Here is a 24697-nt window from a genome sequence, read left to right as displayed (position 1 = left end):
TGAGCATCTCTGCCGACGAAGGATGTTTGGCAAGTACAGGAGCTGGCACAGGAGCAGGACATCCGAGGGCAGGCTGTGGGAGCAGGACGGCGCCAGCACATACCAATACAATGTCGCAGCCGTTCCACGGCTAGCTTTTCGTCATTCTTGACATTTTGTGGTGAATTGTCGAAAGCCACAGGATATGTGCGCCAGTGTGCGTGCCGAGCGCCGCTGCGCTTGTGTGCGTGTGCAGCTGGTTGGGTGGCCAGTGTGTTGGTGTGTGTGCGTGTTGGTGAATGGGAAAAAACAAAAATGGTGGACGGCAGGAAGTCCCCTCATTTGCTGTAATCGCATCAGACCGGGGCACTGAAAAAAGGGCGTTTTCCGGTTGGTTACCCGCCACTCCTCGCTCTCCTCCCTCGGCTCTCTTTCGCACTCTCTTCGAGGACTTCACACCGACATGGGAGAGTGAATGGGTGGGTGGTTCTATGGGTGGCTGGGTGGTTGGGTGGCTGGGCTGGTCGGTCGCTTTTGGTCCACTATCAGGGGATGAAATGTAACATTTGGTAGCTTTTCGTAAATTTTCGACTTTCGTTTGGTCTTCCTTTTTTTTTTTTTTGTTCTGTTTGTTTTTGTTCGTTTTTGGGTTGTCGGCTCTCGACTCTCGACACTCGATTCTCGGCGAGCGCGCCGCTTTTCATTTTCCCAACTCAACTGGGGTTTTCGCTTTTCCGTTTGTGGCTTTGCTGGGGGAGGCGGGGGGTGAGTGGTTGGGTGTGGGATGGCGGGTGGGGGTGGCTACTGCCTTTGGCTTGGCTCGCCCTCCTGTCAAATTGACTGCAAAAAAGGACCTCTCCTTGGCAGCTTCACTTTCGTAATTGGCGGTCTGTTCGCTGCTGGCTCTGCCAGCCTTAGCTTCCCGTTTCATTCGCAGTTGGTCCGTCAGCCCAGGCGATCCGCATTTGCGTACGCAGCAGGTTTCCGATTTCAGAACTCTGATTCCAGCGGCAGCGAATCGCGTCGGCAGCTGAACATCTCAAAATATTCTAAAAATTGCAAGTGACATTGTGAAACTAAGATTGCTAACAAATCGCCATATAGTCGCGCACTATTCTCCATTCAAATTTAAAGTGCGCAGCGCGGAACATAAATCGTAGCAAACTGGATACGTTAGGCTTCAAATACTTCCATCAACGGAAAATGGGCACAGGTACGAAATGCGTCGGAATTTTCAATTTACCCCTAGTGGAGATACCGTCGGCAATTGAAAATATGTTTTCTCACAAATCATTTATGAGTGTCCACATTAGTCAGCTTGATAGCCTCAATCTAAAGTAAATAAGCAATGACTTACATTTTTGTAAAATTTGTAAAAATTAGCATTGGCTCTTAAATGAGATTAAAATGTTGTCATAGTGTTTCCCACAAGGCAGTAACGATACATGTGCTTATTGTAAACCCAAACAGTATTCGTTTATAATTCATAAAAATTAGTAAGCTCAAAGAGGTAAACGACATCCGAGTCTCCATATTCTTTGGAGCAAAAACACTTAGAACGTTTATACGTTTACGTTTATTATTTCGTTTATTATTATTACGTTTATTTCAGAAAAAATGTATCTGGCTTACACAATTAGATGCATAGTTCTGTACTACAAAAAATTTGTTCACTTTCCCACTACCTTTAACATTTGTGGTTGTCTGCAAATTGTTTCATGTTTTAAAATTTCCTACATTGCCCCAACAGCTTCGATTGGAACAGTTGAATTGATAAATAAAAAAGCTCAAAACTTTTTAAGAATAAAATTCAATTTTAAAATATTGTTTTATAAACCGTCTAACCTTTTTACATCCATATAAAGAATTACCCGTAATAAAAGATTGATAATAATTGTTATTAAGTCATAAAAAGTAGAAAAGTATTACATTTCCTAGTTTTCCTAGTTCAAGAAGCCATTGGCGTGCTAATAAAAATGGCACAGCTAGATTGTCACTTACAAAAGCCTTTCACTTCGGTTTTCGATCTTGATCCAATTATGGAATTAGTGAATTCGATTTCCTGTTGGTCTTCCACGTCTCTCTGATTTTGAAATGACCTATTCTGAAGCTCTCACGCCGATAATGCAAGCCCCTCACGTTTTTCCCACACCCAACAGGCTCTTTGCCTATCTAAACATGTCCGAGATTTCCATAAAAAATGCAAAAAGCATATTGAATATGTTTAATATGAAGACATAGCCCGCACACCGGCCAACTACCAAATAAAAAAGGGGTTCCCAAGTAGGAAGTGATGGCATAAGTAAACAGAAATATGTAAAATCAACAATAGCGAAATTTAAAAAAGAAAACAACGGGCTGAAAAAGGTCCATGGCCCAAGGTGTCAGTGGTCCTCCAGATTCCGATTCCGAATCCGAATCGGATGCAACCCCAGAAAAAAGGGCCACTCGAGAGGTGTTAACACGCTGCGGACAATTGCCGATCCGGAGGGTGTGAAAATTGGCAACACGCGCCAACCGAACGGCGACCCAAAACCAAAAACCATAGCCGCAACCCAGCGAACTTCACCAGCGACAATATGTCAAATGTCACAGGACAAAGGACCGCAACAAAGGGCGAGCGTTTTATTTTGACAAGTGCCGAGTGTTGAACTTAATTTGCGAAGCGTGCCAGTCAAAGGGCTGTCATCCCGTCATCCTGCCATCCTGCTCCTGCTTACTATCTCCACACAGAATGTGGGCGTGTGCGGGCCATTTTCACAAGCTAATCCGCGACAAACACTCTCCAAGTAGCGCCGCAAATTAGGCAACATTCCTTGGGCGTGACTCACTGGTTTTTACAGGACGCACGAGCTCCGGCAGGATTAGCCCCTAATAAAAGTTAAATATGCCAATGATTAAATACATTTGCCATTGTTGTCGCACCAGGCAGCTTATGTTTTCCAGTGCCATACATTTGAAACACGTTTTATGTATCTAAAAACTGTTGGCAAGAAATCTATGAGAAGAAGGTCTTAAACTCGTAAAGAATCTCAAGAACTCTAATTTTGTATTATCTTAAATTGAAGGGATACAAACAGAAACTTCGCTTAACATATGATAGTGTTTACTACCACTGTCAAGAAATCCACAGCTATTACATTGTCCTTATTATCCTTTTTTTAGCGGGCGATCGCCTGTTGGACATTCCCTGCAAGGTGTGCGGCGATCGCAGCTCCGGCAAGCACTATGGCATCTACAGCTGCGATGGTGAGTCCTGGAGAAGATCGAGTTGACAACAGTGTAAGCTTAGCTAATCCCTTTTAGGTTGCTCGGGTTTTTTCAAGCGGAGCATCCATCGCAATCGGATTTACACCTGTAAGGCCACCGGCGATCTCAAGGGTCGGTGTCCGGTGGACAAGACCCACCGGAACCAGTGTCGCGCCTGTCGCCTGGCCAAGTGCTTCCAGTCGGCCATGAACAAGGATGGTAAGTACCACCAGGACATGCCATCAATGCGTTCCCCTTTTTCCCGGCCCACAAGTATTGTTTTACTTGCCAAATTCACTTAATTATGCAGCAAATTAGCTCGAGAAGCCTGTTTTCGCCAAGGCTTTTGGGCATAAATTACATTAAAAGTGGGGGAAACCGAAATGCCGGTGGCTCCCGCCTTTCCAGCACTTGTGGCCAGACCCCAGAAAATGCCATTTGAATTTTGGCTGAATTTGTCATTAAGCTGATTATAAATTATGCGAGCCCCAATCCTGTGGTTGTGCCTCGGGAGCAAAAACCTTCGTGGGGGAAAGTGTTGCAACTGATTTGTGTAAGCTACACTGATTTTTAAAAGCAGAAAAAGGGCAATGGATTTGGAAAACATTTGATAATAATAATACAAATTAGAATAATTAGGTTTTTGTGCTAAGCTGTAGTTCAAGAGTGACAAAGTTTTTCATTCTGCGGACTTAGTTTCCAACTCATGCAGCAACCCAGCAACCACAGATGCTAGAATTTGAATATCGAATGGAAGTGCCCCATTCGGGCGGTAATCGACAGTGGGATAGCCATGACCAAACCGAGAACACAGCTCAATGCAACAATGCTAGCTTTAAAGCTCTTAAGCCAACATTAAATGTAGCATAAAAACACATAATAGCGACGAACATTCACCGTATCAACTGGCAGTTGGCAGTTGGCAGTTGGCAGCTGGCAGCTGTGGGTGCGGACTTTGGTCGACTACATCCAGGATGCCAAGAGCCAAACTCATCTCATGGATGCCAGTATTCAGTGCTCTGTATTTGGTATTCAGTATTCAGGAGCTGCCATTGATGGGTTCACTGCACAGAAGAGCCGGGCCAGAAACAAGGGACCAGAGCATCAGAGCAGCAGAGCAGCGTGAGAATCGCAGCAGATTTTCTCACACGCAAAGGCCACTCTTTTGGCTGGGTGATTGGCGATGGGCGGTGGGTGGTTGTGAGGCGTGAGGGTCGATTGACAATGTGCACTTAATAGCGGATTACACGCATTATCCGGTCGCTGAAAATGCGACTAAAATGTATTGACAATCAAGTGATGATGCCCAAAGCTCGAACTTAGACGTCAGTCAACCCAAGGACCTTCACAGCGATGCTGGCTTGTGGCCCGGGATAAGGGGCGCTGAAACGGAAAGGGTCCTTTGCCACCACCCAAGTGAAAACTAGAGCTACCCACAAAAAAAAGCACAACTGGAAAAACCAGGATGCCATTATAGCGATTAGAATGGTAACCGACGTCAATGTTCCCTATAAAGGAGAACGGATTTAATACAGTGGGGATAAATGCTCTATAATTTCAAGAGGTATATAAATATATATCAATGAAGTGATAGGTGATGCAATGAAGATACTATAAATATCTGAAAGAAGTGATAGGTGATGCAATCAAAATTAGAGTTTGCTGATTAGACTTCAGAATCCTAAAAGCCTTTTTGGAATTTTAGGACTCTCAGCTTCTGCTTAGTTGCCAAATGTTCATAATTTCTATAAACCTGTTTTTTCAAGTCCAAGTCCCCAAATAAATTCGTGGAACCTGAAAACATCCAAAACGACAGGGATATGAGCATGCTGAGAGATGTACACACATGTTCCTCACATTCCTTGCGATATTTTCTTAGTTTGCCGCTACAAAGCCTCATGTTGGGCTGCCTTTTTGGGGTTTTTCTTGGCTGGTTCCGTAAATAAACAACAAACAGCCATGGACGCCAAACAATTCACACATCTTCCGCAAGCCCCACACTCCACACTCCATACCCCATAGCACACAGCACACTTTGGCACCCACCCCATGTGCTATACTATGTGTAGCCCCAGAAAAATGCTCCGCCCTAACGCCATTCTAGTTTCCCCAGACAAAATGCTTTTGTTGTTTAGAGCAGAAAGCAAAAAAGCCACAAAATTCGTTCAAGGCACGTTTGTGTAACATTTTTCGAGTTTGGATTGGGTGGGTCATGCAAGTAGTAAACTTGTTGGGGGTCGCTGGCCTTATGACTGTGGTGCGGATTTTGGGTGTTGAAAGACTGTGTTCTGTTGATCGCCGTTCTTAGTTTTCGCATTTATCGCTTAAAGCTAATTGCAAAGTTATTAAAACAGCCAAAATAGATTTGCTAGCAATGTATCTAAGAATACAAACTAATCTTGTCATAGTAAGCCGAATATATCTATATTAAGAGCGCTTAAAAGTAAAATTTTCTTAGTTGCATTCATATATCAAGTATATAATGTCCCATTAAACTGAGAACACAGCTCTGTTTCCCGAACGAAATGGCAATTTGACAGTTTTCAGCTGACCAATCAGCATGCCACCGCATTTATGTTAGCGCTGACAAATAAGTTATTATGGGAAAATATGACAGGCGTCGCACATTTCGCTGTCAAAGCTTTCAGAACTCAGAATAAAGAATTCAGAATTGAGAATTCAGAACCAGAACCAGAACTGCCTCCCCCAATCGGATGACAGAATTACAAATGTTGGCTACTTTGTATGCTAATATCCCGGCGGGGAGGTTACGGATTGGAGGTTTGAGAAAAAAATGGAAGGGACGACAAAGAGCTCTCCTTACAAATTATGTTGCCTCTTGTCACATTTAATGGTATTTGCATTTGTATACCCCAAAGTGTCAGCATCATCAGCACGCATACTACACGTAGCGACCCTCCTGAAGCATCAGACAGTTTTTCACTTTCTTTTTCTTTGCCAATATTTACGCGGCGATTTAAGCGGATTTCTCATTTTGAGTGATTTGTGTCGCTTCTCGAATCCCATTCTTAAAAAGCTCCTTTCAGCTCCGAGCTCCGCAAAGTGGGCGTGTAATAATGATGGGGTCATTATTCCCCCCGGGTGTGTGATGAGCCGAAAAGTGATATGTAATGATGCTTAAAATGGCCGAGAAAAATGCGTAAATATCCCGAATGAAGACATTTTACAGTACAAAGGAGGGGTTTGAATAATGTTTCTACAATACTGGTATTAGATTATAATTTGAATACTTATGCATCCCCTATGTTTTAAGGGTTTACTCATCTTTATATTAATTTTTAAAAACGTAGGAGCCAAGTATTTGTTTTACCTAGCAAGGTTCATTGAATAAAAATAATTCCATACTCATTAAGTAAGGGAAACGGTGCGTTATAAGCTTTTGTGTGACCCCTTAACCTTATGTTTTGTTACACGCAAATGAAACCAAATAATTATAAATACAAAATAAATTATTATTCGGGAAACTTAACTTTAAAAGCACTAAACAGAACAATATAAGAATTTTCTTATTAGATTGTTTAACTCTTATCCAGTACCTAGTTTTTTTCAATTATTAAAGTTAGCTTGGCAAGTTCTTGCCCAGAAAACCAATGAAATTGTTTCGAGCTTCTGCACGTCGGTATGTCCAAGTTTATTAATCAATATTGGAGTAAGATTTATAATTGTCCTTAGATTCCCATTGCGTGGCTTAATGTGCATCGCAATCCTGTCACCTCGGCTTGAGTCGATGTGTACTAACTTTAACTTTTGCGCTTAACGAAGACGACTTTCTCCGCCCACAGTTTCTGGCAAGGATTAGGCAAGGCAAGACGACAGGACAAACAGACAGAGAACTGAGACAATCCCAAGTGGACGAGTGGAAACCTTTTGCAAGATTCAGCCAAGTGTAAACCCATTGAAAAGGACTGCAGAATGGAGTGGTCTTAGTTTCTGTTGGTGTTTCCGAGTCCGGGTCCGGTTGTCACTAGCACCTAGGAGTGTATACTCCGAGTTGTACAAGTATTTTGTTGCATACTTCTGGGCTCTTAAGCCCTTTTGTCAACAGACTGTGGTTCCCCAGCCTGGCTTCCATTTTGGGCCAAGTCTGTGGCACTCTGCCACTCGTTTCGTTCGTGATGGTGTCAATGCAGACTTTTGTTGTTGTTGATGTCTATTCCGGAGACGACTTTTTGGCGCTGGCGCAAAAGGCAGTCACTGCTAATTTCATGACCACATTTTAACGTATTGATTTTTGCTGATGTGCAGCCATATACACACACGCCTCCACACATGTACGCATTCATATATTTATATGTACTTGCATACATACATACATACGTTCGAGCCCTGCTGATATTTATTGTGTAGCTTTTAAGCCGACCGGATCGGTTGAGCCAGCGTTGAATTCCCCCCGCCACATTGCGTATACGCAATTTCATTTACACATGGCTGCAGGGCACAGAAAGCCATGGCTGAGAGACACGCCCACACATGCAAATTCACACGCACACCCACGCATGAACACACAATACACACAAACGCACAGACACACATGTGCTGCGTGTTTTACTTAATTGACATTATAGCCTACTACGATATGTGCATACACTTTCGCCAGAGACTGTGCGACATGTAAATGCGCCTGGCTTGCACATGTCATGGACATGAACCCCTGCATGCAACCCCCACCAGCCCCAACCCCATCTACACCCACACACCAACACACACATGCACATCCCATACACATCCTGCCTGCATTGCAGTGTGCGTGAGTGAGTCAAACGTGTCAGTGTCAACATTAAAAGCGGATTTAAAATCACTTACCCACTGGGCGAGCACCACTCGAATGAGAGTCAGAGGCATAAAAGCCGGTGGCCTCATCATGTTCGTAGCCACTTTCCACGTCGAATGGGCGGTAGACACACACACACGTCCATGTACACGAAGTATCCAAGAGTCAGGCAGCAAATCGATGGAGTGGGAGTATCAACTATCTCTTACCGATCGAATGATTTAAGTATTAGCAGGGAACATTCTATACATTTGCAAGCAACTATTGATCAATAATAGTAACCCATTATAAGGATATTTTTCAATCGTCGTTTAAAATTGTACTTTCCGAATGGCACTCTAGGTGTCTTTTGTCACTACGTCAACTTTCAATACATTGAACAGCAATAATAAACATAATCCGAAACAAGCCGCTCGTAAATCATGAATATTTTAATCCTATGCATATGCGGCAAATAGCTGCAAAGTATGCAAATCTCATGAATATGAAATCTAATTAACACTTGACTTATAAACTCTTACGGAAATCAAGGAGTTTCGCTTTTACCCCGAATATCCCGCATCCCCTTTCCCCTTTTCGCCGCAGAAAAACACCTGGAAAACCTCCCAGGCTTTTCCGAAATGTGGTACAAAAAGTTACGCCCGCTGACGAAAAGAGCGAGTGAAAAAAATTACAATCTACAAATCTAATTAGCAACTCATTACGCGGATCGCATCCCTGGCATACAGGACACCACCTACGCCGCAGGACAGCGAGACAAATGGAAAAAGGAATGGAAAAGCATAGCGAACATATTGACCGATTTGCTGAAGTTAATCAATTAATTAGGGTAGAGCACGGGGAAGCGGACCGGAAGTTCCACGAGAGCAAAAACAATTATGTCAAAATACATGCGTTTGAGGGGGAAAAGGACTCATTTCGATGGACTCGGCGAAGCTGAGTAGCGAGCAGAGCGACAGGAGCAGCAGACAAAGGCCGCAATGTCCGGATGCCAAGGAAAACGCGGCGGAAAAATTAATGATAAGTGGCAGTGGAAAAGCGAGCTGCCACACAGCTGCACAGTTCCCACGGCGAGACACGACCACGGCGACTTCACGACGATGCCGCACGCAAACTACCAAATGATGACCATCATCCTGGAGAGCAGTGGAGCAGGACGAAGGATACCCAGCAGCCCATAAGCTGAAAAGCGCAATGCGTGCCTCAGAAATCGAAGCAAATAAATCGGCAAACGGTAATGAGCAGATGCGGGGCATATTATGTCGTAATCAAAACTCAGCGAAAAGGAATACGCGTATATCAAAATGCGTTTGTTTGGCAGGCAAATTAAAAGTAAATAAGGCAACGTTTGCAAATTGTGTGTCTGTATGTGTGTGTGTGTGTGTGTGTGTGTGGGTGGGCATGGGCGAGAAGCGTAACAGTAAAATAAAATAAAAAGATACATAAACCGTGAAATTAGGAAAACACTTGAAGTGATTCGATGTGCTCCGAGCCGAGGCCAAACTGAGCAGGGGTGTCTGGGTGCAGACCCAGTTTTTCTACAAGGATCAGGGGTTGCAAGGACTAGTAGCTGGGTGCTTAATAGTCCATAATGGCCACATTGTGTCGGCACAAGCTGCTCGAGTGCGCACTCACCCACGGATTGGGAGTGGCGGGCCAACAATGGAGTAAAAAATGGCCAATTGTCAAGTACTTACGGACATCTCAACCATTCAATCATCACAATAGACACTTTTAATTATGTATATATGGTGTTTGGGTAGCAAATTGCTATCCATTCTATTATTACCTGGAGTCAAGCTAACTTGTACCTTTTGATGTTTATTTGCTCATGTATTTTTTAGAGCCTTTGTGGTATTAAATAGTCGGAACACTCAGCTTTCTTATTGTGACATTTACTCACTAACTTGTATGCTAAAAAAGAAACTGTATGGTTTTAAATGCAATTTGTAAATTTGAAAAATGATCAAATTTATTCAAACAAAACTCCGAATTTTTTCACTAGTTGAAAAAGAACTTCCACTTAATTTAAGTAAGCTTTTTCAAAACGCCTGCAGTAATTTTCCTGTTTGGTGTTAGGGAGCAGACACGACTTGTGCATTTTCCATTTTCATAACTTGGCAGTAAGTAAATCGTTACTTTTTGCTCATCAACTTACTTTTCTGCTTTTGCTCTTGCCTTCGCTTGCCTTTCAAGCAAAGTTTGCTTCGAGAAAAAATGGCATCGTTCGTAGAAAACGTGGAATGCTAAAATCAAAAAGGATGTGGAGAAAACAAGTACTTATTTTAAGTTTTTCCTGCCAAGGCAGCTAATTTTGTTGCCTTTTTCACGCGTTTCTGTGTGTTAAGGACAAAACAAAAAAAAATAGGAGAAAAGTGGGGGATTCAGTCAGAGTCACAGCCAAAGGGTTAACTTGAAGTTTGAGTTCCGCAAGGGGTATTTTCAACTTTTCTTTCGCATTCAGCTGAACCGCAATTTTTTCGAGTCCCACTGGAAATGGGGACCTGAAGTTTGCTAAACCCGCAGCATAAAAATTTGATGAGTTTGGCATTTTCTTTAATTGAAATTTGTGATCTTTTAAAAGCTTTGAGACTTCTTCTCGCTCTAGGTGGCAATGTGGCAAGGTGGCAACATTTTTTTTCTAGTTGCAACAATCGTGGAGCGGGAAGAAGCCAAGCTGGGGCCTCAGGTTCTCGAGTGACTGTAGTCATTTTGCGGGGAGACGCACTCACATATGCGATTAGCTGAGGATTAAAATGTCACCCCTTTTGCGCCACGTCATGCAATCTACAAGATTCGCAGCGCGCTACTATAGATACATTTAATTACAAACAAATAAAAGTCATGACAGCCACACACACATGGTGTGCCCCACCCCTGCCCCCGCCTCTGCCCCTCAACAGGCAGTTTTGTGCTCAGGTTTTTGGCTCGAGGCATGTGCAACAGTTCTCACGCCCGAGGACAGTTCATCTATCCAATCCGCTACTTTGTGTCCTTATAGCTCGTATCTTTGCATCTCCAGCTTCCTAATAATCGGTTTATTATTTCTTTGTCCCTCTCCTCCCCTCACCTCTGACCCAAATCGGTTAAGGCCCAACCTTTGCGACCATGCCACAAAGCCCGTCCCGAAAAGTTTCGAAAAGGGATAGCAGCAGAAGATGAGAGGAAAGCCAGCGAGGAGTATCTTTGAAATTAACTTTATTTATTTAACTACTAGAGGCAGATTATCGCAATTACACACTTGAAATGTTTTTATGCAAACCAGATGGGTTCGTCGCATGTAAATGGCAAGCCAATGATTTAAAAATGCGAATTGTCAATGTTGCTATAAAGTTTATATTAAGCGATACTATTTCATTGCGTATCTTTCCTTTTTGAACTTGAAGATCTTAGGAACTAGGGTAATAGAACTTTGTATCTAAGAGTACGCCTTACTTATTATTACACATCCACTTCTTACTCGGAACTTCCAAATGTTTTCAAAACTCAACACCCATTCTCCTCTCCCCCAGCTGTGCAGCACGAGCGCGGTCCACGGAAACCGAAGTTGCATCCGCAACTGCACCACCATCATCATCATGCTGCAGCCGCCGCCGCTGCAGCGCACCATGCAGCAGCCGCCCACCACCACCACCACCATCACCACCACGCCCACGCAGCGGCCGCCCATCATGCGGCAGTGGCTGCAGCGGCTGCCTCCGGCCTGCACCACCACCACCACGCCATGCCCGTCTCGCTGGTGACCAATGTGTCGGCCTCGTTCAACTACACGCAGCACATCTCCACCCATCCGCCGGCTCCGGCAGCGCCACCCAGTGGCTTCCACCTGACGGCCAGTGGCGCCCAACAGGGAGCGGTGCCACCAGCTGGCCACCTGCACCACGGCGCCGCCGCACATCAGCACGCCACGGCCTTCCACCATCCCGGACATGGACACGCGCTGCCGGCTCCACATGGCGGCGTGGTCAGCAATCCTGGCGGCAGCTCAAGCGCGATCTCCGCCAGCGGACCCGGCTCCACGCTGCCCTTCCCCCCGCACCTGCTGCACCACAATCTGATCGCAGAGGCGGCCAGCAAGCTGCCGGGTATCACCGCCACAGCCGTGGCGGCAGTGGTCTCCTCCACCAGCACGCCGTACGCCTCGGCGGCGCAGGCGTCTTCGACGAGCAGCAACAACCACAACTACTCCTCGCCCTCGCCCAGCAACTCCATCCAGTCCATCTCGAGCATTGGGTCGCGCAGCGTTGGTGGCGAGGAGGGTCTCAGCCTGGGCAGCGAGAGTCCGCGCGTCAATGTGGAAACGGAGACACCTTCGCCATCGAACTCGCCGCCCCTGAGTGCTGGTAGCATTTCGCCGGCACCCACGCTGACCACCTCCTCGGGATCGCCGCAGCACCGCCAGACGTCGCGGCACAGCCTCAGTGAGGCCACCACGCCGCCCAGCCACGCCTCCCTCATGATCTGCGCCAGCAATAACAACAACCACAATACTAACAACAATAATAATGGGGAGCACAAGCAGGCGAGCTACACATCCGGATCACCAACACCCACAACGCCGACGCCGCCACCTGCGCGCGCTGCTATAGGTTCCACGTGCAACACGGCCAGCAGCTCCAGTGGGTTCCTGGAACTGCTGCTCAGTCCGGACAAGTGCCAGGAGCTCATCCAGTACCAGGTGCAGCACAACACGCTGCTTTTCCCGCAGCAGCTGCTGGACTCGCGGCTGCTCTCCTGGGAGATGCTGCAGGAGACGACGGCGCGACTGCTCTTCATGGCGGTGCGCTGGGTCAAGTGCCTCATGCCCTTCCAGACGCTCTCCAAGAACGACCAGCACCTGCTGCTCCAGGTAGGCATACTCTCCTTCCTTAAATAACATTGCTGGAAATATAAATCTATTTTAAGTCACCCATTCAATAATCAGAAATCTAACGGAATGAACCCCTTTCTTTTCCAGGAATCCTGGAAGGAGCTCTTCCTGCTGAACCTCGCGCAATGGACGATACCGCTGGACCTAACGCCCATACTGGAATCACCGCTCATCCGCGAGCGAGTGCTGCAGGACGAGGCCACGCAGACGGAGATGAAGACGATCCAGGAGATCCTGTGCCGCTTCCGCCAGATCACACCCGACGGCAGCGAGGTGGGCTGCATGAAGGCCATCGCCCTGTTCGCCCCCGAGACCGCCGGCCTGTGCGACGTGCAGCCGGTGGAGATGCTGCAGGATCAGGCGCAGTGCATACTCTCGGACCACGTGCGTCTGCGCTACCCGCGCCAGGCCACCCGCTTCGGCAGGCTGCTGCTCCTGCTCCCCTCGCTGCGCACCATCCGGGCGGCCACCATCGAGGCGCTGTTCTTCAAGGAGACCATCGGCAATGTGCCCATTGCGCGGCTGCTGCGCGACATGTACACCATGGAGCCGGCCCAGGTGGACAAGTGAACCGGACACGGCTCCCAGCCGAAATGTCATCAAAATCGATACCCTAGCACCTAAGCGCCATCGGTCGTCGCCATATGCGAACGAATTTGTATTCCCATGCGACCCGAATCCTATTCAGATTCATGGCGGCGGGAGGAGGGCCAAATGGGGGGCGGTGGCTGCTGCAGATGCGACGGTTCGCAGGACGCCATGTAATGGCGCCATGGAGGCGTATGTACTAGCCGTGCTCCTCCATTGGCGATGCAGTCCGCGTTGGTGGCGCACCCACAACCACACCTTGATTTATCGCCGGCAATGCGTCGGGCTGTCCTTACACTCGCTTCGATTTCTAACATTTATTTCATCTTTTTCCACGGATTTTTCTTTTTGACTGCCTGGGCGGCACTCTTTATTTATCTTTCATTCGACGTTTTGTCGTCGCTTTTCTAAAAATTCCCCATGTTATTTCAACCTGGCAAGGACCTCGCAGTCCCATTCCCACGCCCTTACTTACAAATCACTCCCCCACGTCCTGCGATTCCGCAATCGTTGGACTTTTTCGCGCTCTGACTTCGAAATACCCTTTAATAGGGCACATAATTCAGATTCAGGTATATAACCCACAAAATCAATTGAAAACCATTTTCTTAACACGAATGAAATGATTGGATTGAATGATTGGATGAAATAAATGAATGTTTTTAAAACCTTTTAAACCTTTTACTATTTTGTCATACTATTTATAGAGTATAGAGTATATTAAATGCAGTAATACTTCATCCCTGAAAGTCCGCCCACTCTTACATTCATGATTTAATATGACTGCCTTTTTTTAAATACCTTCCTCCCGGTTTTCCTCAGTTTCCACGTTTTTTTCCATTTGGAGTATCATTTCGAATAACGCGTTTAGAAATCGTGAAAATGAAAAAACAACTTTGCCGCAGGTCAAGCGACCAATTTATGTTGCATGTTATGCCTCACTGTTACTGTTGGCTCGTTGGTTGCCTCTCCGGCTTGATGTTTCAGTTAGTTGTATCTAATGCATAGACGGATACACTAGTATCTGTGTATCTGGACATGCACTTGCATCCGTTTGTGGCACTAGAATGTATGTACTCTGCTTATGCAAGCCGAATGCTTTGTAATTGAGTTTTTCACATTGATACTCGTAAGAACATGAAGTTAGATATAGCGAAAACGAAACATTGATTAATATAAATGAATGTATAATTATGGTCAATAACCATGTAAGGAAAATTTAAATAAATTGAAATATATTAAAATAAAAATCAAATTTTATCGCATTTTTTTCCTTTTCCTAAATTAAGAAACTATTTATGGGATACAGTATTTGGAATCTTGCTTAAAAGATATCTATAAACTTTCACTACTTGATAAGTAAGTATTTTTCGCTTCCAAAGGGTTTAATCCGAGTCAGATAAATATATTAACACATTTAAATTTTATGCACTTTTTGTCATCTAAATGGGAATTTACAAATAGATAGATTTTATCTTGGAATGCGTTAGAGGGTTAAGAGTGGGCGTGGCCATAGGCGTCAAGGATAAGCTTTCGTCTACTAATCCTTACAAAAAGTTGTTTTTGAGTATATTAATGCATATCAACATACGTAATTCTTTTGCATGTCGTTTACCGAAATAATAATAATACTAATTTTTCGGTAAACAAGGTAATGCTTCAGTCTTTTTACTACATTTAACTGATTTACATTTAACAGTGAAAAAGCATAAAAAGGGATTTGATGGCTTAACTGTTTGAATCGTGGGTTTATTTGTACGCAATTGATTTAGGTGCATAAATTTCACTGCTAGTAAGTACAGTGGTGCCTCGGATGGCAAACCCATAAAAGCGTGCGATGCCAAGTTTGCTGCAACTAAACAAGCACCTAACCAAATACCTTGTAAGCCAGTGCAAATGCTGTTAATGGATGTAATGCCGCACAAAACGAAGAAAATATTAACCAGTTTATGCAATTAAAACAATTAAGTGTTTCCCCACTATTTGCAGAGCAACAGCGGAGGGCCAGCAAAAAAAAAAAAAATGATAAGTAAATAGCATCAAAAAAAGTGCCGAAAACGTTTAGCAGGACAAAGCGAGCGGCAAATAAAAATGTAAATCATAAAAAAGCGTAATGAAAATAAAAATCCTCAATTTGTATGCTGTCGCATATTCCGCAAATGCTTAAGCATTGTCCAAGCATTGGGTGTGGATGCCACCACCTGATTCCACCAAGGACCGAGGACTATGGGACTGTCATAAACTCTGCCAGCAGACAGCAATCCTTTTCAAAGGACATGTGCGCTATGCGTCTATTATTGATGCCCGGTTTGCGAACATCTCCTGTCATCAAAGAGCCCGATTCAATTGTCTGAGACAAATGTCTTTGGCCAAAGGTAAGGAAAGAGCTCTTATTTTGCATATGCAAACGCCGGCAGCTCCAAATCGAAGGGGGACAGCCGCACAAACCGCTCGGACATGTTGCACATTACCCTTTCGAATCTGCCCCACCAGCTCCCCACCACAGCCCCCACCCACCCAAAAAAAAAAACCAACCAACTCTTGAAACTTTCAGCATCCGCTGCCAGTTCTTTTCACACTTTTCCTTTTGCCGCTGGCCATGGGCAATACATCTTGGGCCACAAAACACAAAATCGTCTTAAGTATTTTGTGTGGTTTAAATAAAGTAAAAATAATAATGCAAAAATAAAACCCAATGCCCAGATGTCCTGCTCAAAAGAGTGGGAGTGTGTAAAGGATAAGCGTGCTACATCCGCTTAGCGATGTCCTCTTCTAGTTTCCAAATACCCTAATGTGAGTCCCCAAACCCTCAAAATCGGAAAAACCAACTAATATCGTATAGCAAATTATGGCAGAGCTAAGAAAGAAATTAGCCGCTTAATTGTTACTTTCTACCATGTAATTACATACACACATTTACTGCCATATGCATTCCAAACTCGGCATTAGTTGATATATATTATTTGGGTAAATATTATATCTGAAGAGCATTTGAACGCCAATGTAGCTAAGCTGTAGCTAAAACTTTTCGTTTTCTTTACTCCTTTCTTGGCATTTATTTTTGGGTCTCGTTGTTGCGTAAATGATTTTATTTCGTTGCTGTAAAATTTTTGATGTACTATTATTCTATGCCCAAGTCCCCAGTGTCCGTCATTGTTTTTTATAGACACATTGCTGTGTGCAAAGGGTTAATTCCCCGCACCCACGCCTCCACCGCCGCCAACGAGGAGTGCCTCATCGTCAGCATGACAAGCGAATCAGCATTGGCCAAAAAGGTGGGCTGCATATGGGACATGTGATGTGTGCTGTGTGATATGGGTTATGGGTTATGGTTTATGGGATATGGGATGTGGTACATGGGATATAGTCGAGTGTGTGGGCACAAGATCCACGCAATCTTGATGATGTGAATTGTGGCACTTGTCCATCCAATTTGGGGCGTGGGCCGGCATATCATGCTGCAGGATTGATAGCTGTTTGCTAATTTTGAGTTTCTGCATGCGCCTAGTATGACGGAAATAACAGGTCAGCGGCTGCGATGGGAAACATCCGCGTATATGGCTGTAATCTATGGCAGCTACATGAGGCTAAGCCAAGAGAATCGATGAGTGAAGGAGGAGCACAATGAATGGGAAACTAATTGTGAGTCTAAGCAATTAAAAGGAAGAGAAGCTAAGCTCAGAAATCCGAAGTTTATACATCCTCGATGTCAAAAATATATGCACCCTAATCAATGCTCTGATATGGACAAAAACATCATAGTGGCTTATCTATTAAATGACCAGATGATGATAGTTACAAGAAGCACAAGAAGTTTAGTAGACAAGATAATCAAAAAGGAGTAAAACATAAAACCCCTTTTTAAGTTACGCAAGAAAATCATATTACCACCACGAAAACCAGTTAGGCCCTCCATCTCCCACTGCCACCCACCAGCACAGTGGGGATCGGGCACGGGAATCATTTTCCTGCTTTCCCTGCATCCGTCGGAACAGAGCAGAACAGCGCAGACCAGACCAAACCAAACCAGACGAGACCAGACCAGAGATACCAAGTCAGGCCACGAGCATAACGTGCAGCTTTCCAGCTTTCGCCGCAATCAATTTTACGGGTGCACAGCAGCAACAACCAGGAGCTGCCTGGGATGCGCCAGTGGTATTAGAGCAACCCCGAGCACAGCAGAGCAGAGCACAGCCACGCCAACGCCAACGCCAAGCCACTCAGCAACCACCCGGCCACCTCACGAGCGGAGTTAGACGCGCCAGGAGGAAGAGGAGCGCACGTGGTCCTGCTCACATGAAGGTATTAGCCCGGAACATCGCTGCCTGGCATGCCTGGCATGCCTGGCATGCCTGGCATGGGTCAACGCCACCGCGCAGAGGAATCGCCAACCGCTGCATCTATGTATGCGTAGGCAGGCAGGATATTTGTCCTGCAGCACTGCTAAATACAAAAAATCCATTCGTCAAATTGACCGAAAATACGCTTAATATTCGCCAAAAGAAAGTGCTGTAAATAGCACGCAACACTTTAACTAGCGTTTCAGTTTATAGTGGTTAACTCAAAGTAATAATTAATATTTTTCAGTCATACATCTGCTGCATTCTAATTACTCTTTTTTTTCCAAATTTGCCCGTATTTCACTATTTAAACGATACGATTGTAACACCTCTTGCACAAATATTTACTAGATTGACACTAAGAAGTTAAGAATACAGGGCATTTTAGACCTGTAAAATGTATGCATTATTGAATCTGCTAATGATGCTGTGTATAGTTAAAAGTATTCCTCTTTATTCGCGTAAATTACCAACTTTATTAAGTCAGTGGCTGAACTGGTTGCTGTATGGATCCTGAGCCAAACACCCCTTCGATTTCGCACCGTATATCCTCCCTAGCACAAGATGAAGAAGAAGCTGCTGAGGAGTTCTTTTGAGGTTCTGAACTACGAAAGCTAAATAGATCCACAAGACGTTGAGCCGCGCCCTTTTTCATTTTAAAAACGTTATCCACGACATCTTTAACGCTCTCTAAGGTTACCGATGCGGATTTGATCGTAGATCCAGCATTGCTGACAGCGTTATAATACTTCTTCTTTAACACATCGGACAGCTCTTGAAATTCGGCGACTTGAATAGCTGGTTAAAAGTGGTCCCGTACTAATCATTACCAAACTGCAATAATGTTCGTAAAATTACTGACCACTGAAAATAATTAGGACTTGAAGAATAGTTATCCACTTGAGCCAGGCCATCATTTGGTTATGGCGGATAACACCGATTGGAATCTTCGACGTGTGTTAATTTGATTATATAAAAAATAAGAGTGACAAAAGGATGACACAGTTGATTATAAAACATTAGTACTCAAAGCGGAATATCGCAATTTTCGCTTTTGATTACAAATTGTTAATTTGTTTGCATTCCGAAGGAACTTGACTGCAATTCAGTAACATTAGCAAAGTTTGAGTACTGCGATGATGTGCATTAGATGATTCAATTAAACTTTTTAAAGGCTTATAGAAAATAAGGAAAGTAGTTAAGTAAAAATATAAGTATTTCAAATTTTGACGAATATCATTAACGACAAACAATTTGTACTAAATGCATAAAACCAGTTTGTATTTGGCGCCCGAATTGCGCCCTTTGCAGCACTAAACGATTGACTGCGCAAGCGAGTTTTACAGCACTGGCCACATCCCAGGGCTACATCGCACCCAAAGTTCGGCAATTGAACTAAACTACAGAGTTTAGCTATTCTAGTGAAACTAAAGATTATTTAAGACATTTCCATTGATAAAACAACTCCAGAATGCACTGCGCATTGGAAAAGTGAACTGATTTTCCGCTTGCGAGCTTATCGCACCACTAACACACACATACACACAAACACACTGACTCTCTCCGCTCTCTCTCTCCGCAATCGCAACGATTTGTTGTTGGCCGCAGTGCTTGTTTTGCTTATATTAGCATGTGTGGAGTGCAAACCAAGAATCAGTAGTCGCCGCGGTTTCGACGTGTCAGTTTGCAGTACAATTACGATTGATTAATCGCGCCAAATCGCGGAGCCAAAGTAGTACTTAGCAAGTAGCAAGAAGAAGCACATCAGCGAGTCCATCGACAACAATAACAAAATATGGCGGATAAAGTAAATGTGTGCATTGTGGGCTCCGGCAACTGGTGAGTGCATTTAATTAGCCATCGCCATATGCACTTACATAATGACCATCCAATCCAATCCAATCCGCAATCCACACCCAACACCAACACTCTAATCTAAACCTTGCGCCCTTGCAGGGGTTCGGCCATAGCGAAAATTGTGGGCGCCAATGCCGCCGCACTGCCGGAGTTCGAGGAGCGGGTGACCATGTTCGTCTACGAGGAGCTCATCGATGGCAAGAAGCTGACGGAGATTATCAACGAGACGCACGAGAACGTCAAGTACCTGAAAGGACACAAGCTGCCCCCCAATGTGGTGAGTGTTAGTAGCTGCTTGCTGGTTGCCAATCAATGGGGCTTATGTAACGCCGGAGCGAGTTGTTAACAAACAGCCGTGCGCTTACATAAAGACTGCAAATACCTTGATCTTGGCCGTGCAGCCCCAAATTATCTAATCGTTCGAATCCGCGTCTATTTTTACACCGTACTCGCTCTCTGCGCTGCTCTCTATTGTTACTCTCTTGTTGCACCTTAGCTGCACTTAGCTGCCAGCATCGTGCTCTCCGCTCTCCCGAAAGAGCGCGTCCGCCCCAGTGCCTTTGACGTAGGTCAAGGCCGGTGGGCGTGCAACGGGCCACCCCCTCGCAGGGCCGCCCAGAATGCGTCAACATTCTATTAGCCGATAATTGGACACCCGATAAGCGGGCGATCCACTCGAAACGGGTGCGTTGCTACACACGTACATGTGTACATGCTCCAAAGGCACTCCAACTGTTCTGTTTGGCGATTATTGATAAGCCCAACTGGTTGGGGTCGGGTGATAAAGTCCATCCATAAAGGAGAGTCAGCAGTTCATCCGCGACAAAGTTAGCCCTGTAGTTGGCTCGATTTGCCAGCATGCTTTGGAAAAAAACCCAGCCGCACAGACCCACAATCATGCGTTGGCGGCATGGATTGATAAACGTGAAAAACAGAATCCAAACAAAATGTGGGCGACACTTTCCCATGCCACGGCGTTTGTTTGTCTATATAATTTACACACATATAAACTCGGACATTTTGGCAGACTTTCAGCGACTTTTGGTGTCTGAAGGCGAGGGGGGAATCAAAACAACAGAATAGCCAAAAGAAAATAGATAAATGAGGCTGATATTCTATAAGCAATGATCGCCACCAATGTCAGATATGCAAAAAGTATGCAAACAGCAATGAAAATGTGTCAGCTAATGAGTTTGATGCAACACAGAAACAATGCAAATATTTTGAAATTCTGTTTATTTGCCTGTATAGAATTACTGTTTGTTCATTCGACGTACTGCAGAGCAAATTACGTGCCGAACACCTTAGGGTCTCTATTTCTTGAAATATCGATTGGCAATTTGTGTATCTAGCTAAATTTCCTATTTCATGTTTACTTTTATCATAGTTCATTACGTTACTACAAAATTTATAACAATTATTTAAATGTCATTGCTCCGCAAAGTTCATTAAAATGCAAGTAGCGCAACATCACATAAACAACACCTACATAATTTGCCTTAAGCTTTTTAAATTTCCATTTGCTTGCCATTTTGGTCTGTTTTTTTTAACTCATAATCACTATCGTCGGGCGTAGAAAAAAACAAAAACATTAGCAAAATGAACTCATTTCAAATGCGACAAACAGGTTGGCGAGCCAGCATGGCGATATGGAGAAACACTTTGATGTACAAAGTCACCCATATCAAGCTCAGCCGATCTGGTCAGCCAGCCCGAGATTTGAGTAGTCTAGACAGCTGAGGAACGAGCCTCCAAAAGTTGGAGTGGAACACGTGCTGGGAAAATGATTTCCGCGATCCGTCTGCAGTTCCCTTCAATTAACCTTCAGCACGCTTATCAGAGTTTTATATATTTGTTTTTCTTGTTGTCGTTATCACAGTAATTAGAAAAGTTTACTTTGTGCCCCTATTCCACAGGTTGCCGTGCCCGACCTGGTTGAGGCCGCCAAGAACGCCGACATCCTGATCTTCGTCGTGCCCCACCAGTTCATTCCCAACTTCTGCAAACAGCTCCTGGGCAAGATCAAGCCCAACGCCATCGCTATCTCCCTGATCAAGGGCTTCGACAAGGCCGAGGGCGGCGGCATCGATCTGATCTCGCATATAATCACGCGTCACCTGAAGGCAAGTCAGCGTCGCAAAGGTGACACCGCCAGAATATCTAATCCACTTGTGACTTTCCAACGCAGATCCCATGCGCCGTGCTGATGGGCGCCAACCTGGCCAACGAGGTGGCTGAGGGTAACTTCTGCGAAACGACAATCGGCTGCACGGACAAGAAGTATGGCAAGGTGCTGCGCGATCTCTTCCAAGCGAACCACTTCCGCGTGGTGGTCGTGGACGACGCCGACGCCGTTGAGGTCTGCGGAGCCCTCAAGAACATCGTGGCCTGCGGCGCTGGCTTTGTTGATGGCCTGAAACTGGGTGACAACACCAAAGCAGCTGTCATCCGGCTGGGCCTCATGGAGATGATTCGCTTCGTGGACGTCTTCTATCCCGGCAGCAAGCTGTCCACCTTCTTCGAGAGCTGTGGCGTGGCCGATCTGATCACGACGTGCTACGGTGAGTTACATATAATTTGGTGCTCGGTTAAAATGAGAAGGTTATCAGGAACGGGCAAACAACGAATTTGATAAATCAGCAAACACTATCATTATTTAAAGGCAAAACAACAAAGTCAGTGACTCACATTTAACAGTAATTGCAAATTGCTTTTGTAGTCTACATTAATTGCTCTGTAATAAATTAGTTCTGTTTATGGAAGCTTGTTATTTCAAGTTGTTTCATGCATAAGTACAATTAGGTGGCACTCACAATTTAGAATGCTTGATAACTAACAATACATCTCTTGCAGGTGGCCGAAACCGCCGCGTCTCTGAGGCGTTTGTGACTTCTGGAAAAACCATTGAGGAGCTGGAGAAGGAAATGCTCAACGGTCAGAAGCTGCAGGGCCCACCCACTGCCGAGGAGGTCAACTACATGCTGAAGAACAAGGGGCTGGAGGACAAGTACGACCGAACTTATAAGCCAATCAAATTGAATAGCCTATAACTGATCTCCTTTGCTTGCAGATTCCCCCTGTTCACGGCTATCCACAAAATATGCACAAATCAGCTCAAGCCTAATGATTTAATTGATTGCATACGCAATCACCCTGAGCATATGTAAGTGTTTCGTTTGCATTGGTTATATCTCGTTTGCGCCTGTTTACCCTGCTATCCTGTTATCCTGTTATCCTGCCTTCCTGAAAATCCCCGAAATGAGCTCTGGCTTTGTATTCTCACCATTAACTTTTGATTTATGATTGTTTCACTAATGTTTCTTATTTTAAGTTTCTCCTTCTCTTATGCTAAGTTGATGCACCTTCTGTTTTTGTTTCTTTGATTGTTCCCCTATTATTATTTTATTAATACCTAAACTAAGTTAAACTCTAACATTAATAAAGTGCTAAATAATAAAACTCGATGCGAAATTCAAAATTTTTTTAAATGAAATTATCACTAGGAATGTTTTACATTCCCCAAAGAAATCATTTAATCATAATCAATCCCAATATACATGCATCAGTTTCATTCGTTTTCAGAGTTATATTCAGCCATTTATTTCGTTACATCCCGTAGTCACTGCTAATCCATCGAAATAATATTATTTTCCATTCATTACAAATTAGTTTCCTTCTCTTCTTTTTATATTATTTTTATAGGGATACGTCCATCATGCCGTCGCCAAAACTTTAAACTGTGTTACACCTAAACAAGATCAGTCAAATGTATATTGTAAATACTATATATACCCGCATAGATCAAATCAACCAGTCATCTTCACCAAGGCATATAAAGCTGGCATTATAGATATATGCATAAAGTCAGAAAAGTCGTTCCACGTCAACTGCATTTCTATTTCCCTTATTCTCGCAAGTGTTTTTCAATGTGTACAGTGTTTATGTGTTAGATAATCGAACCAAAACAAAGAGTGTCATAATTGTTGAACCTAATTGGAATTGTTAAAATAAATATAAATTAAATACAAGTTTTTGTACATACCAACCAAAAGTGTTCCCAACTCATTTTACATTCAAAATTGGCAGCTTCAAATCGGCAAAAAGCAGTACGTACACAAAATTTGAAGGTTAATAAATTTTTGCAATTTTCAGTTAATCAAGCACGGTTGTGTTTTATTTTAACAGTTGTGTATGAAATTGTTAACTGAAACTGAACGAGAAGCCTTTGATTTCAAATTCTTTCTTCTTTTATTTCACAGGCAAAATTTGTAAATCCCTTAAAGAAGCAGAGACGTTTTTAACATTTTTATGCACCACAGAGAATAAATGTATTTTTTCAGCACAACGCCAACTCAATGAATCTTTGGATTCCATTTTCTAACCAGTTAACTAAAATGTTTTGTACAGGTTGTTGCCTTAGTTAGCTTATTGATTTTAAACCCAAAACCACGCATATCCAACGAACCACGGAGAAAACTGACAACCAAAGTCTGCTTTAATTTTAAAATTGAGTTGTTTTTAATTCCAAACTAGCCAAGAAACAAACGCAAGTACCTAACAAATATATTGTAATTTTGTGGCCACGAGTATTTCAACGGTTACCGAAGGAGCTAGCGGAGAGTATCTTAGTATAATTTTAATCGGACTGCGTAGATAATAGAGTTAAATGATTACCCAAAGATCGTTGCAAAAATAAAAGCTGAGTAATTAACGGGGTGTTAATTTATTTCGTATTTTTAAGGTGTGAATAGCGCTAAAATCATAAGTTTCTCTGATGACCAAATGCAAAATAACTATACCTCCATACATAGAGGGCGCCAGCTAAACTTTCTACTGGCACACCAATAAGTAATAATCTAACAATTGCTTTCAAGTATATTTTTAGAATTAAAACATTTGTTCTAGCTTTGAAAAGAATAAATATTAACATACTTTAATACACTTTCTTGAGAACCATCGCAATTGACAATTTCAATTTGGCGGGATATACGATGATTTTGGGGTGCATCCCTAACTATGCTC

At 43.9% G+C, this 24697-nt stretch overlaps 3 protein-coding genes across 4 annotated transcripts; 2 read left to right on the top strand and 1 right to left on the bottom strand.

The window, feature by feature from the left end:
- Positions 1-820: 820 nt before the first annotated feature.
- On the top strand, positions 821-14146 carry LOC6528096 (protein dissatisfaction). The gene is made up of 5 exons (XM_002089127.3): positions 821-1192; positions 3145-3228; positions 3286-3447; positions 11533-12869; positions 12978-14146. The coding sequence occupies exons 1-5, from the start codon at positions 1183-1185 to the stop codon at positions 13458-13460; spliced, it is 2076 nt and encodes a 691-aa protein (XP_002089163.1). The 5' UTR covers positions 821-1182; the 3' UTR covers positions 13461-14146.
- A 4104-nt stretch (positions 14147-18250) lies between these two features.
- Positions 18251-18771, bottom strand: LOC26536095. Its single transcript, XM_015199207.3, has 2 exons — positions 18681-18771; positions 18251-18616 (listed from the first exon to the last, which is right to left on the bottom strand). Exons 1-2 carry the CDS (start codon positions 18733-18735, stop codon positions 18297-18299), a joined length of 375 nt encoding a protein of 124 aa, XP_015054693.1. The 5' UTR covers positions 18736-18771; the 3' UTR covers positions 18251-18296.
- Positions 18772-19457: 686 nt separating this feature from the next.
- On the top strand, positions 19458-24386 carry LOC6528095 (glycerol-3-phosphate dehydrogenase [NAD(+)], cytoplasmic). Of its 2 annotated transcripts, none has more exons than XM_002089126.3 (7): positions 19458-19657; positions 19775-19952; positions 21592-21798; positions 21864-22236; positions 22529-22682; positions 22746-22838; positions 23378-23726. In XM_002089126.3, exons 1-7 carry the CDS (start codon positions 19614-19616, stop codon positions 23409-23411), a joined length of 1083 nt encoding a protein of 360 aa, XP_002089162.1. In that variant the 5' UTR covers positions 19458-19613; the 3' UTR covers positions 23412-23726. The 2 variants fall into 2 exon arrangements, with proteins under 2 accessions (XP_002089162.1, XP_015054470.1); XM_015198984.3 differs by lacking the exon at positions 23378-23726 and adding an exon at positions 23935-24386 and having other exon boundaries at positions 19459-19657.
- The last annotated feature ends 311 nt before the right edge of the window (positions 24387-24697 follow it).

This window comes from Drosophila yakuba, chromosome 2L (assembly GCF_016746365.2).
Source record: "Drosophila yakuba strain Tai18E2 chromosome 2L, Prin_Dyak_Tai18E2_2.1, whole genome shotgun sequence".
In the NCBI taxonomy this organism is placed as follows: Eukaryota; Metazoa; Arthropoda; class Insecta; order Diptera; family Drosophilidae; genus Drosophila; species Drosophila yakuba.
Note: the sequence above shows the minus strand (reverse complement) of the source record. Positions and strands in the feature narration are given on the sequence as shown.